The sequence below is a fragment of the Centroberyx affinis genome, unplaced genomic scaffold, assembly GCF_046629955.1.
Source record: "Centroberyx affinis isolate AG114_WGS23_722 - 3 ecotype Tasmania unplaced genomic scaffold, CSIRO-AGI_Caff_v1 ptg002751l_1, whole genome shotgun sequence".
In the NCBI taxonomy this organism is placed as follows: Eukaryota; Metazoa; Chordata; class Actinopteri; order Beryciformes; family Berycidae; genus Centroberyx; species Centroberyx affinis.
The window spans coordinates 240510-258756 of NW_027280914.1; the positions used below are offsets into that span (position 1 = coordinate 240510).

Consider the following 18247-nt stretch of genomic DNA (forward strand, 5'->3'; position numbering starts at 1 on the left):
TTCTTATCCAGAGTGACTTACAATAAGTGCTAAAGTAGAACAATCTTAAATTCTGAGATCATGAAAATTACAAGCAACCAAAAAGGAAGGAGTGTGAGGGTCAAGGCCTTGAAAAGTGACCTGAAAACATCACTGCAATCCTGGAATAGTCTTATAGGAGGAAAGGAGTAGGAGGAAAAGAAAAGGAATAGAACCTCACCAGGATCACAAAGGTTTTAACAGATTTCTGTGTGATAATCCTGACATCAAACCGTTACCTAGTCGTGAAAGCTGTTCGCTGTTTCTATTTTATTTCCACATGCAGGTATCTAGCATCAAGTTTCCGGGCTCCAGTGGCGCAATCGGTCAGCGCGCGGTACTTATAAGACAGTAACCTGCAGAGCAATGCCGAGGTTGTGAGTTCGAGCCTCACCTGGAGCAGTGAGGTTTTAAACTACAAAACTTGAAAGAAAGAGAAGCATCCTCAACGTCTAGAGACTCTCCCTCCAGTCAATACAACACCTTTAGCTTTTCACATGTGCTTTTTAGGCCGTGAAACCAGGAACACGAGTTTTACTAGATCTCTGTATGATAATCCAGGCTAACATAAAACCTTTGGCCTTGTGGTGAAACCTGTTTCTATTTAACGGCCGTCTTCACCAACATTTTGCCTCTTAGGAAAACCTTTGGCAGTGTTTTCTCAGTCTCCAGTGGCGCTTATAAGACAGTAACCTGAAGAGCAATGCCGAGGTTGTGAGTTCGAGTCTCACCTGGAGCAGGAAGTTTAGCTTTCGTCACTAATATTTGGACACATCCTGCATGTGGTGCGTAAACATGGAACCACAAACAGGTGAAGGAAAGAGCCAGACTCTTTACTACATCTTGGTGTTTATAGTCAGGTGGCTAAAACGCCACCATATAGCAAAAAGACACAGTTCACCACAGTAACAGCTATACATGATGCAACAGATTAACATACAGGTGTCCTCTTTACAGATGTAATGCAGGGTAGATATAAAAAAAAAACAACAACAAAAAAAACACCCTATCTGTGAAAAAAGTGCATTATAGGCTGTGGTGGGAACCAAGGATGGAGTCAATGCAGCGTGGTTAGAAATGAAATGCCAATTCAGTCACTAACTTGCAATACTGAAGTTGAAGTTTCATGTGATTTTGATGGAGATTTTTACTCAGTTTGAGCTTGTGAAATGCAGCTTGTATAGCAGTGAAGGAAACAGGACCCATCACCGATTGAACTCCACCTCGCATGGTCCCAGAAACAAACACAAACTGATATATGGCACCATTAGACATCGTGTGTTTGAGTGGTTGTGTGTGTGTGTGTGTGCATGTGTGTGTCAATAAGGCACAGTCAGGCATTTTTACAGTCTCCTAGCAAGTTTTGAACTCTAAGGACATCCAGTAAACGGATAAAACTCTTAGCACATTGTTTTGACATCAGTAAAAAAACAAAAGTACAAAAGAAAGAAACCCCAGCTGCCCCATCGCAGCCATTTGAGCTTGTCATGTTCCTCTTTGGCCACTAAGGGGCGCTGTTGAGTCAGTTTTCCCAGAGGAGCGAGGCGATGAATTGTTTGGCATACAAACTGGCCTCTGAACGCCCCTCTAGATGTTTAATCACTGTCAAAGTGACCGGTCACTCAGTAGGCCAGCTAGAGATCAAACACACACATAAATCATAATTCGTTAGTCCAATCAACTTTCAATCGTTAGTTTTGTTCCCATGCACATAAAGTATTAATGTACAGTCAAATGCCTGAAGTTTTCATGCATTACAGCCTTTTTTTCATAGCGGGTCTGTCGTACTCTTTCACGTGGTACAACCAATATGGCTGGCATTCATTTCCAGTCCAAGTAATGAAGTGAAATCCTGGAATGTTCATCGTCGTTCCAGAAGATTTATTTTCTTTTTTGCTGAGTCAGTCAAACGTTAGCTCTGTTTATTCTTTTCCCCACATCTGAAGGCAATTTTCAGCTTCAACGACATCCTACTGTTCGAAACGGCCAAATATGGCGGCACTGCTGACGTGTTGAAAGGCCGGTGGACGTTCAGTGGATGTGGGCGTTCAGGTCGTACTTCTCGCAGAACTTGTCGGTGATGGGGATGCAGGTGAGATACTCGCACCAGTCGCACTTCACTGGATAGACGTAGAAGAGGACGGCCAGAGCGGAGAACAGGCCCAGGAACACCAGCAGGAAGACGCAGATCTGGACCCGCTTCCGGTACATGTCAGACTGCCCGAAACTGGGGAGGAAAAACACACATGATTTATTTCATAATGGTATCGAAACATACAAACATATCTAAATAATCTCTAAGAAGTTTACATATAACACATGCCACTGGTGGATGCTGTTATTTGAAATACTCCATATGAGTGCATATCGCTGTTGCTATGTGAAAACCTTGTAAACCAATTTTGGTGATTTTCATGTTTTCACTTCAACTGTAGGATTACATGCTCCTCTCTAGGTTGAGGAAATTCCCCAACCTGTTGGGTTTATTAAACTCTTTTAAAACCCACTGGATAATGTCAAAAATGCATCATCAACAAGCTGAAAATAAGGCTGTTTTTCTTAGTTCCTGAAAAGTTGACATGTTGGAGATACAAGGTTTTCACCCAACACTTTTTATCAAGGCTGGCCACAGTGAAAATCACTAATCTATAGTTAATTCGCTTCAAATGAGAGAATCTGTTTCTGCTGCATCATTACATTGCAGAGTAATTATATTGCAAGTGTTGGATGTATTTTACTTTTTCATTGATTTTGCTTGTGTGAACTCAAACAAATGTTGCTTTGCCAGATTTTTATAAACTCTCTGTGAATTTTTCAAGATGAAAACATTTTGTCGGTGACTCAAAGTTGCAACAAAAAGTGTATGTTCAAATACTACAATCAATAATCTAGTCTAGTCTAGTCAGTCTCAGATCAATGCATCTGAGCAGCAGGATACTCGGCACACAATTTGAAGCAGTGTAAAAACATTATGGATTACGTCTGACACTAGTGGTATTGATGTGCTCTTTGGCTAATGCAGTTAAATCATTTGTTGGTGACTCACATTTTTGAACAACCCCTACTGGTATTTAACTGTCTCATGACTGAAAGGGCACAGACACAATCTGAGAAAAAGTATCTCTGTGTAATATAAGAAGACCTTTCCTTCACTCACCTGATGTATGGCAGGAAGGCGAAGGAGAGGAAGAACCCCGACACGAAGCCGCAGACGTGGGCGAAGTTGTCGATCCAAGGCAGCAGGCCGAAGGAGAAGAGGAAGAGGGCGATGCCCAGCAGCTTGGCGAAGGCCCTCCACGGCCGCTCCAGGATCTGCCAGCTCTGAAACAGCTCCACAAACAGACAGGCCAGGATGCCGAACTGGCTGCCTGCCGGACCCACCTGGGAGAGGGAGAGACGGGATGAAAACAGTGGAGAAAGACGGGAAGAACAGGTGAATAAAGGGAGCTTGACAAATTGTTTCTAAGAGTATGGAGCAGGAGTGAGGCGAGGTGGGGTGTGAGGACTAAATAAGCTTCAAGACAAACAGTCCTGGGCTGCAGTTGCACAAGAAGCCACTGTGTTGCAGAGCTATGGTGAGGTGGAGAGTTCAAACCTCACCTGCAATGCGGAGGTTTTAAAAAATTGAATGACAGTCCATGTTCCTGACTTCACTCTGTGAGAGTAGAATAACTAGAGCCAAGCTGCATTATTTTGCAAGGCATGTGGAGCTTATACAAGCTCTGGTGCTGCAATCAGTGCTTAGAAAACAGTAGGGGGAGCATAATACAGTATGTGATAAAGAAGCAGGCACATGCGCACACACACACACACACACACAGTGGTGTTTGGTGGTTATAAATTGTTAAAAATGTGTGTGAGAAAGAAAATGAGATGTTAATGCTTGGGATTCAGTCAGTTGGAATAAATATTACTCCAATGTGCAACTCTCCCTTCCAGCTCTCCCTTTAAGAATAATTGCATATTATTGTAATTTGCTAATTGCAGTAGTAGTCAATATTGCAACTTCTATATTTTATGACAACTTGTGCAGTCCTACTGCAGAATTTAGTACAGCATTTGTGCGATACTGTAATAAAAAATAATGCACGTTCACTCAGTCTTTGTTAAAATCAATTATTCAATAATAACAACGAAATGCTATTCTTCTGCCAAGTAATACAGTTGTAGAAATGGTATGAGTGGTGGCAATTGGTTAAAAAATTGGCAATTATATCAAAAGTTATGCGATCACTGGTGTTTGTTTATTGGGTATTTCACAATTGCTTTGAATGTGACTCAGCCAATCAGAACTACAGTATCTGTCATATAAAGTGTATTTTGCAGAGTGACATCGTACCTCGGCTCTGTAGGGCAGGAAGATGGCTGAGGCCAGGTTGCCAGTGATGCCGCTGAGGATGTAGATGATGGAGATCCGCAGCCAGCCGGCCAGTTTCTCCAGGTCCCTCAGCACCGTCATCTGGAACAGCACCGACACCAGGCAGTGCAGGATCCTGCAGACAGAGACACAGAGACCCGGGTTTCAGTATTAATCTCGACCTAGGAGAGGAACACAGCTAGTGCAACTGAAAATCCACCAGACACTTTCATTATTTTACCTGCCAACTAGATGTTTAGCATAGAAAAGGAATTAAAATGATGGTTGGGTTTGGGCTGACAAAGTTGAAGGTAGAGGAGATAAACTTAACAGACGTTTACCAACATTTGGCTGATGGTTGACGTTAATTTCCTACCTTGTCTGCTTAATTAAAACAAGTCTTCCTCAAAAAGACATTTGGTGATGCATGCATGAACTCTGAACTCTGAACTGAGTCATTTGGGCCAGTTCACCAAAAGCTGCTGACACTGGCTGACTGCTGATTATAAGGGTTATGATAAATTCCTTGCATGGAATTAAAGCTGCACTAGCAACTTTGCACTTTGGCGCCCCCGAGTGGCAGCGAAAGAAAATGTAATTTTTTTTTAAGTTTGAAGGACTTCACCGCCAAGAAACCATGTAGCATGACCTCAGTAAACTGCTCACATCTCTGATCTAAATTTCTGTTGGGGGTTAAGATGTTGGAAAAAACCTTTTTGCAGCAGGTTCAGCCATCCTTGGTGAGTCCAGCTTTCTGTGGTCAAAGTGCTCACACGTTGCTGTTCAGGTTGAAGTTTTGTATTTCGCTTTTAAGTTTTGATTCCTCTTGTCATTGTTTATGTAACCGGCCTTTTTGTATTATAATAACATTGTCATTTACAGTTAGTTAGTTAGTTTATTTTTATTTATGTGTCATGCCAAACATCTGGCCCATCCCACATGGGATTAGAGGACACCACCATTTTACAAAACGGTGAAACATATAAGAGCAAAAAATAAAATAAAATAAAATAAATTACCACATCATAAAGTACTACTATATTCTTTCAAATAACATATTTGAAATGATAGGTTTCAAATGAACAATACACTGAAAAGAACTGCTACAAACTTAGTTTATCTTGATAAAGAGCTTTTTTTCTCATCTCCCAGGCTTTCTCCAGGTAACTAGCTAATCTAAATGTTTCATAAGAGAACAGCCAACTCAATCTTTGTGCATCATCCATATTTACAAAATCAATATCTGTTTTTATCTTACTAAACAAAATATTGCGCAGTTCTCAGTAAAAAGGGCAATAGAAAACAAAGTGAAACTCATTTTACAAGTGCTCTTATATTGTTGATGATTCATGTGTGGAAAACTCAAATAAACAAAGTTTGAAAAAAAAAAAAAAGGTTTTGATTCCTAACTTCCTGTGCATGGAGAAGATTTCAAATGTTTTTTTTGCAATAAACATCTTGCTACTTTAAATATTGATGCCTTTTCTGAGATGGAGGAGAAAGAGGAGAGTGTAGTCACCCAGCGTGGAGGAAGAGAGAGAGCCAGAGTCGGTAGAACTGGTCGGGGATCTCAGGGTTGAGGAAAGGCAGCAGACCGCACACATCGTCCATACAGGCCACCTGCAGCAGAGACAGGGGGAAACACAGGTTACAGAGGAAGAATCAGGACTCTTAACTCCTCGGTACTCATTATTTGTGATTGGAAGTATGCGTTGGCCGATCAATGCACAGCTTCAAGACTCCTTCCCGTCTTGTGGAGGAAGATGACAGTGCTGAATTCAGTCCAAAATCTTTTAAATTCCAAGTAGACAAGAGGCTCCAGTGGCGCAATCGGTCAGCGCGCGGTACTTATAAGACAGTGACCAGCAGAGTGATGCCGAGGTTGTGAGTTCGAGCCTCACCTGGAGCAGGGAAGTTTTAGATTAAAGACTGAAACCCTCCTCACCCTTCTCCTGTCTCTATGTGTGAGAGAAGAGAGGAAGTAAAATACCTCCTGTGCTCATGTGGAAAGTGGATTTAGGCGTAAAAGCTTCCAGTCATCATAATTAGACAAATAGTAACTACTGCAAGAAAAAACAGGCACCATATTGGTTTCTTTTAAAAAGTAGTAAATGTAAACTGCTGTCTAGACTTATTGAAAAAATATATCTGATTTTAGTTTCTTTAAAAAATAAAAAGTTTCTTTTGGAAAAAAAAGACAGATTTCTATTTTTAGCTGTTTATTTTATCTATTATATTACTGTATTTTATGTTGATTTAAATTATTTTTTCTGCACACCTTTATTGAATGATGATACTTATGTTACATGCAATAATTTAAATTAACATACTAATAAATATATCCTTGAAAAAAAAGTTAAAATGTACTGTAAACGTAAAGTTTGCGTCAATATAAACCACAGATAATTTCACTCTATTTCATTCTTGTCAAAGTCACTGTGTTTGTATGCGTGTGTTTATGTATGTGTGTGTGTGTGTGTGTGTGTGTGTGTGTGTGTGTGTGGCAAAGTTGAGTTGAGTTGGTGTGCGTGTGTAGGCAGTTTCTCTCTCTCTCCCAATCTCTCCCTCTCTATCTCTGTCTATTTGCATATGTATGTGAGTTTCTGCATGTGATGACTGTCTGTGTGTGTTTGTGTGTGTGTGTGTGTGTGTGTGTGTGTGTGTGTGTGTAGTAAACTACTGTGTGTGTGTCTCTCTCTCTCTTTATGCATGTTGGTTTCTGTTAGTCGTGGCATTCTGTGTTTGTGGGCACTTTGTGTGTTTGTGTGCACTTTGTGTGTGTGTGTGTGTGTGTGTGTGTGTGTGTGTGTGTGTGTGTGTGTATGTGTGTGTGTGTGTTCTCTGTGTGTCCTACCTGTGAGCAGAGAGTGGCCTCCTCGTGGAAGTAGCCCTGCATGAAGTCACAGTACTCTCTGGAAGTGATTTCACATCTACAACACAAAATACATACAGTTTTAGTGTCACATGATGGTCTAAATGCTGTTTCACAGGCTTTTCCATCCTGAAAAGAAAATATTTCTGGGGGAAACACTGAATACTTGGAATTTGTGGGCATAAAAATTGTCAAATTTAAAGATATTGAACAACAAAATTGTCGTATTGGTGTTCAAAAACCCATATTGTTTGATCTCTAATGACTACACGTTTAAGATATGTGATAAACTGTATATATATGATATATCCATGTGGGAGTGTTCAGTTTAGATAGTCAAATCTATCCGGACTCCTGCAGGTTTTAGCAGCATCGTTCCTTACCGTCCTTTGGTTCCGATGCAGCAGGGCCGGCCTGTGATGGCACAGTCTATGTGTGGGAGGTTGGTGTGGTTCCCGGAGTCGTACCTTGTACAAACCTACAGTTTATGAACAGAGGAGACGATGTCAGCTCTTAGTTTTAAACGTTAAATCTAAAGGTCATTATGTGTAGGAGAATGGGAGTGTTGTATGTTTGGCTCAGCACAGACGCTCCAGTGGTGCAATCGGTCAGCGTGCGGTGCTTATGAGACAGTAACTAACGGAGGAGGTTGTGAGTTCGAGTCTCACCTAGAGAAGAGAAGTTTTAAATTACAAAACTTGAAAGAAAGAGAGACATCCTCAACCTCTAGAGACTCTCCCTCCAGCCAATACAACACATTTAGCTTTTCACATGTGCATTTTAGGCCGTTAAACCAGGAACATGAGTTTTGCTAGATCTCTGTATGATAAACCAGGGTAACATCAACCTTTGGCCTAGTGGTGAAACCTGTTGGCTGTTTCTATTTAACTCTTAGGAAAAGCGTTGGCAGTGTTTTCTCAGGCTCCAGTGGCGCAATCGGTCAGCGCGCGGTACTTATAAGACAGTAGCTTGCAGAGCAATGCCGAGGTTGTGAGTTCGAGCCTCACCTGGAGCAGAGAAGTTTTAACTTACAGAGTGTGAAGCCAAACTGAACTCTAAAATATGCTAAGGAATGTTGCCCAATTCTCAATGTCACTATCCCCCTACACCGGCTGCCTGTGGCTGCTCACATCAATTTCCAAACAGTTTCTGGTTGCTTGTAGCTCTACTGATCGAAGAATGTAATGTAAAGCACAGCTCATTCTACTTTCGCACTCTTTGTGAGTCGCATAAGAGCATCAGCTAAATACCTAAATTGTAAATGTACTCACTGGCCACTTGGTGATGTCATCAGGCCACTCATGAGGGGAAACTGAGGCTGGCTCAAGACAAATTCTACAAAATCAAGAGCAAAAGGTGAGAGAAACAGTCCAAATGTTATATTCAAGCTACTCAGTGGCGAACAGTACAGTCCATACATGGAGGAAATTATGTCAGTTGCTGTTGCTGCTGATTATGTGCTCTTACCTGATTAATAATGCTTATAATAGAGCTAACATCCTACTACAGCTATTGTAATTCATTAAACCATTAGGGCAATACATCTATAGGAAGAGGCTTGTGGTGAACAGGACAGCAGTGTGATGTTACCTGGGGTCCTGATGGCAGACTGAGCCGTGTTGGCGTAGTTTACCGTTCAGATAGGGAGCGCTCAGGTGCTGAGGCCACTTCACCCAAACTGCCAGTGTACTCTGCAGCAGGAGGGAGACACAAGGAGGGAAGAGAGAGAAATCATTTAATAACAGTAAATAACAGTATTATGTAGGGATATTTCAGAGAAACTTCCATTTTGGCCTGTTAGTGTGTGCAGTGGCTACTATGAGGAAACATCCCAATATAAAACAGCATAAAGGTGCTGTGTGCAGCATTTTTAAACATCAGTATATCACTGGATTGCAACACTTTATATGGAATAATTACTGTTAACAATAATTACTAAGGCCATGATCAAGATGATTGGTAGCCTCTATCTCATGCTAGTGCTGCTTGTTTTGTCTTTAACTTTACTGAACAGGATAAACACGTTGGAAGTGATTTTCCAGCCTTTCATCCTTCCACCACCTACAGTTGTGTGAAACTTTGAAAGCTTTAGGTCGGTTTGCTCTGGAAGAACAGCGCCCTCTTCCTGTTTTGTGCCGTAAAGCAGATTTCCCGCCAAACCTGACCAGGTGACACACAATGTAAAGTGTGAAATAAAGTAAAGTGTAAAGTTGTGTGAATGAGTAGAGGGCCGGTAGAGGCTGCCAATTTTCTTCAGTGATGATCTCATTTATTTATACTCATGTCTCAAAATTAATGTGGTGATGGTTTATGCTGATGGTTTATGGTAAATGCTACACCTAGAATCTCTCATGCTTTTCCCCAACATGTGCTCCAGTGGCACAATCGGTCAGTGCGCGGTACTTTTAAGGCAGTGACCAGCAGAGCGATGCTGAGGTTGTGAGTTCAAGCCTCACCTGGAGCAGTGAGGTTTTAAGAAGTAGTCGTCATGATGCAGTTCTGGTTTGCTACTGGAATACCTGCTTGGCTTTCATACCAAAGTACTAGTACAGCTTGCAGTCCATTTTCACTATGATGAGCATTACGGTCAATCCCTAATTCCAAATCCACCCGCACACAACCTGCAATAAAAAGGTAATTTCTACTTTATCAGACAGGGAAGATGGTAGGGCTGGGCGATATGGTTTAAATCAATATCATGATAATCATAAGGATTTTTCTCGATATCAATATATATCACGATATAGTTAATGTATGCAAAATCACGTTAAATAATCAAATTAATGAATGGTAATGTTAGGTGTGGTGTCAAACAAAACTGAAATTTTCAAATAATATTCCTACCATACCTCATTTTATCAGAGTTTTTAAGTAAAATTTGCTTGTCATCATCAATTTAGACAGCAGAAATGTGTGTCACGATATTAAAAAATCTTAATATCATCACAATATGATTCCACTGAAAGACGATGAAGGACAATATTGAATTATCGCCCAGCCCTAGAAGACGGTGCTTCAAACCCTTGCTGCTCTGATTAGGTCTTAGCATTAATGGTATGCGCTCTACCGATTGAGCCACCAGGGGGCGACAGGCTTCAGCTGAAACTATAATCTAACATCACTGACCGAACACTCCTCCTGCAGGGTCTGCAGGCAGCCGGAGCGGTCGTTCCTCACGCAGCAGCCCGAGTCTCTCTCTCTGGCTCTCTTCTCCTGGATCAGCTCGTGGACCTCCTGGTCCTGACGCATGCAGGGGGAGAACTTGGCTCCCAGGTGGATCAGCGCCTCCTGCAGGACAGCAGGGGGAAGTCACAGATTGGTCATGGGTCTATAGCACTAGTGTCTGATGAATGGCTCTGGAGATTTCCCATTTTCAAAGACATGTTACATGACAGAAAGTCCAAACTGAACATACTTTGTGTGACTGAAAGATTGCTATCACCATATGTTTTAAGGAGTTTGGATTACAATCATAAGAGCACAGTTTAAAACTGAGAGTAAATCATGATGGTAACAGATACTCACTGAATTTGGCCCAACCCAGAAGTTTTCTTGTTGCACAAACTTGACATTTTCATAAACTCCCTTATTTCTCAACACCTGAAAAAGATGACAAAGAAAGATGAAAAAGATGAAAATGTAAAGAACATAAAGAAAAGACTCAACTTGATTCAACCAGTGCTAAACTATACTTTGTAAAAGTGTTATGTAATACAGTTGCATGATTATTGTAGTCATTACTGAGTCACCCTAAGCTCATCATAAAGTCAGTAAAATGTACTCACGGAGTCGACAGTTTCATGCTGGGAGAAGCCCACCGGGGCAATGCCGTAGATAGTGACAGCCAGAATGGTGATGAGCAAATGGACAAATGTGATCCAATAGGTAAAAAAAGGCCTGGGGAGGACAGGAGTACAATTTCAGGCTCCATTTGCTGGGACATTGACAAAGTCTGTATTTCATTTCACCTCAGAGGACAGCCAATCTTGCAAAGATTAGACGATTAATAAAAAAAAAATTTGATACTTCTTGATGTGAAAAGTACTGTGGAACAAACCGAATTGCTCTCCTTTTGCGACCTCTTTTTTTATCACAAAGAAACAGTTGGGGCATATAAAGCCTAGAGTTTTCCTACCTGTGATCGTCCATATCCTCAATCTGCCGCTGGACGAAGCTGTCGATGCGCTTGCGGTACGTCCGGTTGGTGAGGCGGCCGACCATGCCCAGCCCGTACGGCCTCTTCTCCCGGGCGAACAGCTTCTTCACGGGAACGGCGATCCGCTGTCCGCGCTGCTGATGCCCGTTGACGCTCACCACCTCCTGCCTCAGACGCACCTTGGGCTGCACCAGAGAGCCGTCTTTGGCCTTCCGCCAGCCTCGCTCTAAAGGCCTGGGTGAAAGGAGGGAGGGAGGAGGGGAGGAGGAAGAGGGGAGGAAGAGGAAAGCATCGTGAATTGATATGCAAGATGGAGCATTATTTACATAGAACATGGGGTCCGGGGAGCACCAGGGGTCCTTGAGAGAGTTCCAGGGGGTCCCCAGCAAATTGATGAATTGTTAAACTTCAGAATTATTTCATTTGCAAGAAGTTAAGACAATTAGAGAATGTAGAAGAATGACTGTTTTGATCATAGTTTCTCTGTTATCTCTCTACCTACAATACAGATAGTCATGGGATTCTGGACAAAATCATATCCGACAATAAAAATATTCTTAGATTTGGATTCTAGAGACAAAATATCATCAAATGGGGGTCTGTGGCTCTAATGTGGACTAAATTTGGGGTCCTTGATATGAAAAAGATTGAGAATCACTGATTTAAAGCAATATGCCTGTGTACGTAAGTTGTTAGAAAGTATGTTAGAGAGAAAGATTCAGGAACTGTTTCTGTCATAATTAGCTTTTGTGAGTGTGTGTGAATGTATGTATGTGTTTGTGTGTGTGTGTGTTGGTTAATCCATGCTCAGTTTATACAGTAGACTTGTTGCCATCTTGCGGAGGAATGTGAAAGTGCTGCAATCAATACTTTTGACTGAGGCTGAGTATGAAGCTCCAGTGGCGCAATCGGTCAGCGCGCGGTACTTATAAGACAGTATCTGGTCGAGCAATGCCGAGGTTGTGAGTTCGAGCCTCACCTGGAGCAGAGAAGTTTTAACTTGACTGCAGCATGAGTGAGATTCATGTTTGCATATGGATCATACTGTATAAGAATGTGAACCCACAGCATGAGGTGACTCCTCTCCAGTTCGTTCTTATCCAGGGCGCTCCCTGTGAGCTCGCCCTCCTCCGCCTGCTGGTTAAGCGCCGCCTCCGATGGCGTCTCGAACACCTCGTCAGCATAGGTGGACAACTCATCCTGCAGACCGTCCTGCAGGGAGGAACACAGGTAAACAAAATGAGGAATGATGACTTCTCTGAAAAAGGGTGCATGTGGTCCTTTATATAGGTAAAGAGGGGCTAACGCTGCCAAGATTAGCGGTTCAGTTCCTGCTGGGGCCACCATGCTTAAAATATATTCACCCAGAGCACTAGAAGGTGCTTTGGATGAATGCGTCCATCAATCGGATCTGTTTGTTGAAATCAATTTGATCACCTTGAGTATTTACTTTGGTTTGCCTTGAGCACAAGACAAGCAGGGTAAGCACAAGCTTAACGGCTCCAGTATACCAGACAAGATCAATCAGTCACATAAAAGTAATTGATTGTATTTAAAACGAGGGCTGATTTCAATTGAAGTTCAATTCAATCAACTCAAAATGTAGATAAAACCTAAAATTTATTTGCTAATAGTAGAGCAGCCATTATCACTACCATCTCACGCCAAAGGTTTTCAGAATCTGATTTTAAATTACATCCAGTTTTAAATTGACTTAAAACTGGATGTATATTGGCAGATATTATCTTTGTACACCTTATTTTATCTGAAATTGGTATGTAGGAGGAGATACAGGTTGACAATATGTTGACTTGCATGCAGTTAAAAAATATTGAAGAAACATACAACATTTCCCTATCCATTCTATGCTTCCTCAGTTGAAATGTCAGTTGAAATGTCAATGAATTAACCCTAGCGCTGTTATCTGGACCCATGGCTGATGTCCAAAGTTAAGAATGGTTTTGCATGGTAGTATCTCACTGCAGTGTGTGTGTGTGTGTGTGTGTGTGTGTGTGTGTGTGTGTGTGTTCACGGCTCACTCTGGCGAAGAAGGAAGTGTCGAGCTCGTCGGGGAAGTCCACAGTGTCGTCGTCAAAGAAACTTGGAGGCATGAAACTCCGTCTGCGACATCGCCGGGTGGTGCTCTCCCGCAGGGTCCGGCCCTAACACACACACACACACACACACACACACAGATCATCATCATCATCTTCATCATCATCTTCATCATCTTCAACAAAAATATCAGTCCCAGGTACACTGTTATTGTGATCAGCACCATACCATACCAAGAACGGCACTAAAATAATAAAATCTACATGCAAAAAAAATCATCTTACAACTTTAATGTATTTTCCAAATATTTTGATAAAATTATAAAATATGCCAAGGCCAAAGCTTTAATCTCTTTTATACAGATCACCATTGAAATCAAACCCCACAGTTTCGTTTTAGCCTGACACACACACACACACACACACACATACACACACACACACACACACACACAGCACTTCTGGAATATTCTGTCGGCAATCCACCAGACAGCTGAGCATTCGGTCTGTATTACTGTCGACCATCTGGTATTGACCGCCCCCAACACACACACACACACACACACACACACACACACACACACACACACACAGATACACTGCCCATCTATCCATCCATTCATGTATATATGGACAGAAAGCATCACCTGTGAGATATCACTGGAGTTTAATCCTCAACAATACTAATCCATCTCAACTTTTACATAACATGTATACACACACACACACACATATATATATGTGTATATGTATATATATATATATAAATACACAGTATACACACACGCAAATACACACATGTAGAAATGAAAGCTCGCAAATAAACTCAGAAATAAAAACCATCCATTCATACATATAGGACAAAACATTTCAGAAGAATAAGACTCTAGTTTTTAGCGAGAAAAAAGTAAGGTGATGTTAAGTGTGTGTGTGTGTGTACGTGCTGGTATACTGTATGTATTTAGATGTGTGTGTGTGTATATTATGTATATGTGTGTGTGTTTGGATCGTTGGATGTACAGGCTGTCTATACTCCTGGCCTATTGGAGATCCTTTACAAAGGATAATATAATGATGGAAAGCATTAATATGTCCTGACCTCAATCTCCTTTTCAGAGGAAAAACATCCCAACCTGTTTTAGACTGTTGATCCTATGTGATCCAATCGTGTTTGCCTACAATGGATTACTAATGCCTTTGTTCTCACTGCAAACATTCAATAGCATTAGTGAGGATGAATTATAGCCAGTCCAAGTGTGCATTCACATTATGGAAAAAAGATAAATAATATCAATTTCAGGAAAACGGGGCATAGAAGTTAAAACAGTGGGCTTGTGATTGGAAGATCAAGAGTTCAAAGCCCAGATCAGAGTTTTAGTTACAATATTTCTTGGAGGTAGAGATGCTCTGGAGGCAGAAATAATCTCATTGGTCGAGTTCAACCTCAGTGGGCGGAGCCAAAGAACCACATGCGACACACACACCTTCATCAGTGCCGCCGCGGCCTTGAGGCTCATGACAGCGACGGACTCCCGTTTGCGTCGTCGCGGCAACCTGTTGAGGGCGGAGCGGGAGCTGGAGAAGGAGCAGAGGGAGGCGGCGCCGGGCGTGATGGGAGTCTGCGGGACGCTGAAGCCGTCTACCTCCTCCACCATGCGGAAGGCACGGCCCCGCGCCAGGGGGTCCACGATCTGTACGCACACACACACACACACACACTATAAGTGGGTTTTTTTTTCAGGTTACTTTTTGGGTATTAGATAGCTGACTGTGAAGAGAGACAGGAACATATCGGGGAGCGAGAGAGGAGAATGACATGCAACAAAAGGTCCTAGTCCCGATTCAAACCCAGGAGGTCTCAGTTCTCCTCAGAACAGACTGACCCATCATGACACCCAGTGCATTTTTTGAAGCAGGGTTGTTTTTATCTCCAAGGAACAGACAAGAACAGCAACAATAAGATATAGGAAAACACACAGCAACAGAATACAACACTGAACAACAAGTCAAAACTAGGGTTACACCAATATACTGGGACGAAAAATTGGACTTTTACTAAAAATCGGATATCGGCCAGTCTGTGTCGTCCAACTCTGAGATGAAGGAGATGAATATTCTACCTTATGGTCTTCATGAGTTGCTTTTCTTTTTTTTTTGACAAGCATACATTTGTGACTTTTTTGTGTAGTTTTGTATTTTGTGTCCTGTGTCTTCTTTTTTGTATAACTTTGTATGTTGTTTTTACTCTGTACGGTTTGTTATTGTGCTGTTTCTTTGCTTTGACCTGCCAAGGGACTACAGATGCGAATTAGCTTGCAGCTATAATCTGGTACGATGCATCAAATGGTGACATTTATATTTGAACTGTATATTGTCCCTTTTAAATAAATAAATAAATACAATAAATAAATGTACTTGACTTGATTGATTGTAATGCAACATTTTGATTCCACTCAAATATGCACAAACATGTATTATTACTATTTTTCTTATTGTTAGTGTTATTACTGTTTTTATTATTTTTATTACAATCATCAACCTCAGTTCCAATGGAGAGGTTTAGTGTTCCATGATCTAAAGCAGTGGTTCTCAACCTGGGGGTCGGGACCCCTCAGGGGGTCGCAAGATCATTTCAGGGGGATCACAAGATGATTTATAGGATAGGAAAAAAGCATATTTCTGCTATAAAATGTTTTATTGTGTCTATTTCGTCAGATTTTTCAAAAAATGTTGCTCTTATTCTTGTGAAATACTGAATAGTTTTCAGTCTCTAGGTCTCCTCTGATAATGAGTCAAATGAAACAAACTGAAAACGGAAAATCATTATTTGGTTGAACTCTGTAACAGGGGTCGCGAGTAGGCATCACTTCGTTTTAAGGGGTCACGAGCCAAAAAGGTTGAGAGCCACTGGTCTAAAGACTGAGAGACTGCTAATAGAATTCTGGGGAAACACTGAGAACTTTTAATTTCTTGGAATTTTTTTGGCATGAAAATGATGAACTATAAAGACACTGAATATCAGCGCAAAACATTGGTTATCGGTAGCTTCAATCCAAAAAACATCAGTATCTGTATCAGCCTTCAAAAACCCTTATTGGTGTAACCCTAGTCAAGACAATCCATGACAACGCAAAGAGGTAAAGCAAGCGCCTAAAATCTGGACTAACTACATATTCAACAAAGACAGAAAGCCAGAAGAGAGAAGGAAAGAGAGAACCTTTCATGGGTAAAAAGGTGATCAATCATCAAATCATCTAATCTATCCCTCCATCCCTCTAACCATCCCAGGCGCTGGCCTACCCTCTGCATGCCATAGTGCTGGTGACTGGGGTGGTGGGGTGGGAGGTAGAGGGGGGAGGGGTCTCAGTGCTGGCCAGGGAGAGGTTGTCCTGGCTGGGAAGCTCCATCTCCCTCATCACCTGGGCCTTCAGACCCCCGTACAGCTGGTTGCAGTGCTGCAGGCTCTTCCTCCTCCATCGCTGGGTGCTGTCGCTGTCCTTGCTCACCCCGAACCAGTCGGCCGTGCCCCTGGGGAAGAAAAGACGGGGTCTGGGTTAGAGGGGGCGGGATGTCATAAAAATGGCAAATTCGAATGTTGGTTTGTGGGGATCAGCATTGATTTAGGAGTGCTGCATGGTGTGAGAAATGTCCATAGCAGGAAGAAATCAACGGGTGCTTTTCAGAATGAGAGTACAAGTGAAAGTGAAAAAAACAAAGAGAGTCTGTTGTGAAAGCAAAAGTTAAAAGCTTTTATTTTTACACTGGTAATTTGTTAAAGTAAAAACTGACCAATGCGTTTCAGCTTGAATCTGAGGCACCCTGTTGCTATCACAGCTGGACCCTTCGACCCCCATTTCCCATCAACTTTTGTAACATGGCCGTTAACATTACAAAAAAAAAAGAGAGAGCTAATGAAAATAGAGCGCTTCTGGTGTCATTTAAAAAAAAAAAAACACACTCTCTCTATTTTGTACTCATCTCTTGCAGCTGTTTTCCGGTAGCAATTGCATTATTATCAAAACCACAGAGCAAAAACACGATGGACAAGCTTGTTCAGTGTCAAGAGACAAGAGTGCTGAATCATCTCAAAAAGCATCAAGCTAGTTTCTACATGTGGTGAAGGTGGATCGAGCCAAACTAACATGCCGACACTTGTGCCGATAATCTGCTTCAGCCTTAAATTTCGGCACACCAAATATCTGAATATTCGTTTAGACAACGCTCTGAATAGTCGACCATGAGAAAAGGGTCTTGTGCACATCCCTATTGGTTAGTTGGTTAATTGGTTGATTGGTTGATTGTCTAATGGCTAAATGTATTTTTCATATCTGAGGTTACAGATAGAGTGAGCATTTGCCCATACAGAGGAAGACAAACAATGATGAAACAGAAAATGAACCTTAGTAAAGACCATGAATCATTGCCTTGTCGGCCTTTCAGCATAGAAGCGTATGGAGAAATTAATTAGAAGTAGAAAGAAGTATTTTAAAGAAAGTGTGATACCGGTGTGGAGTGACAGAGTGGGAATGGAAACACATTGATGCCTCTGAATCTGGAGCCTTATACCTTTTCTTTTGCACCTTATACATAAACAGGGAGCCAACATACAATCTCGACATTGTCAAAAATCTGATCGAATATCTTTGGCGGTATCACAAAGTAAAGGTGCCAACAAGTGGGAAAAAGTGTGAGTAGTAAACACCAGCTTATTCTGTTTATTGAATGGATGTAATGTGATTGGATAATGAACGATGGGGAAGGTAAAGTTTAGGCTTCTGCAGTGAAGTTGA

At 41.7% G+C, this 18247-nt stretch overlaps 1 protein-coding gene and 5 non-coding genes across 6 annotated transcripts; 5 read left to right on the plus strand and 1 right to left on the minus strand.

The window, feature by feature from the left end:
* Positions 1 to 326: 326 nt before the first annotated feature.
* On the plus strand, positions 327 to 420 carry trnai-uau (transfer RNA isoleucine (anticodon UAU)). Its single transcript has 2 exons — positions 327 to 364; positions 385 to 420. It is a non-coding gene; the product is annotated as a tRNA-Ile (tRNA).
* Positions 421 to 866: 446 nt separating this feature from the next.
* Positions 867 to 16888, minus strand: rhbdf1b (rhomboid 5 homolog 1b (Drosophila)). The gene is made up of 16 exons (XM_071535700.1): positions 16784 to 16888; positions 14942 to 15175; positions 13443 to 13565; positions 12470 to 12615; positions 11383 to 11637; positions 11033 to 11144; positions 10773 to 10847; positions 10374 to 10535; positions 8838 to 8938; positions 8519 to 8582; positions 7631 to 7725; positions 7230 to 7305; positions 5895 to 5995; positions 4358 to 4511; positions 3176 to 3399; positions 867 to 2245 (listed from the first exon to the last, which is right to left on the minus strand). The coding sequence occupies exons 1-16, from the start codon at positions 16871 to 16873 to the stop codon at positions 2050 to 2052; spliced, it is 2208 nt and encodes a 735-aa protein (XP_071391801.1). The 5' UTR covers positions 16874 to 16888; the 3' UTR covers positions 867 to 2049.
* On the plus strand, positions 6191 to 6284 carry trnai-uau (transfer RNA isoleucine (anticodon UAU)). Its single transcript has 2 exons — positions 6191 to 6228; positions 6249 to 6284. It is a non-coding gene; the product is annotated as a tRNA-Ile (tRNA).
* trnai-uau (transfer RNA isoleucine (anticodon UAU)) lies at positions 8169 to 8262 on the plus strand. Its single transcript has 2 exons — positions 8169 to 8206; positions 8227 to 8262. It is a non-coding gene; the product is annotated as a tRNA-Ile (tRNA).
* Positions 9618 to 9711, plus strand: trnak-uuu (transfer RNA lysine (anticodon UUU)). Its single transcript has 2 exons — positions 9618 to 9655; positions 9676 to 9711. It is a non-coding gene; the product is annotated as a tRNA-Lys (tRNA).
* Positions 12297 to 12390, plus strand: trnai-uau (transfer RNA isoleucine (anticodon UAU)). The gene is made up of 2 exons: positions 12297 to 12334; positions 12355 to 12390. It is a non-coding gene; the product is annotated as a tRNA-Ile (tRNA).
* Positions 16889 to 18247: the final 1359 nt, after the last annotated feature.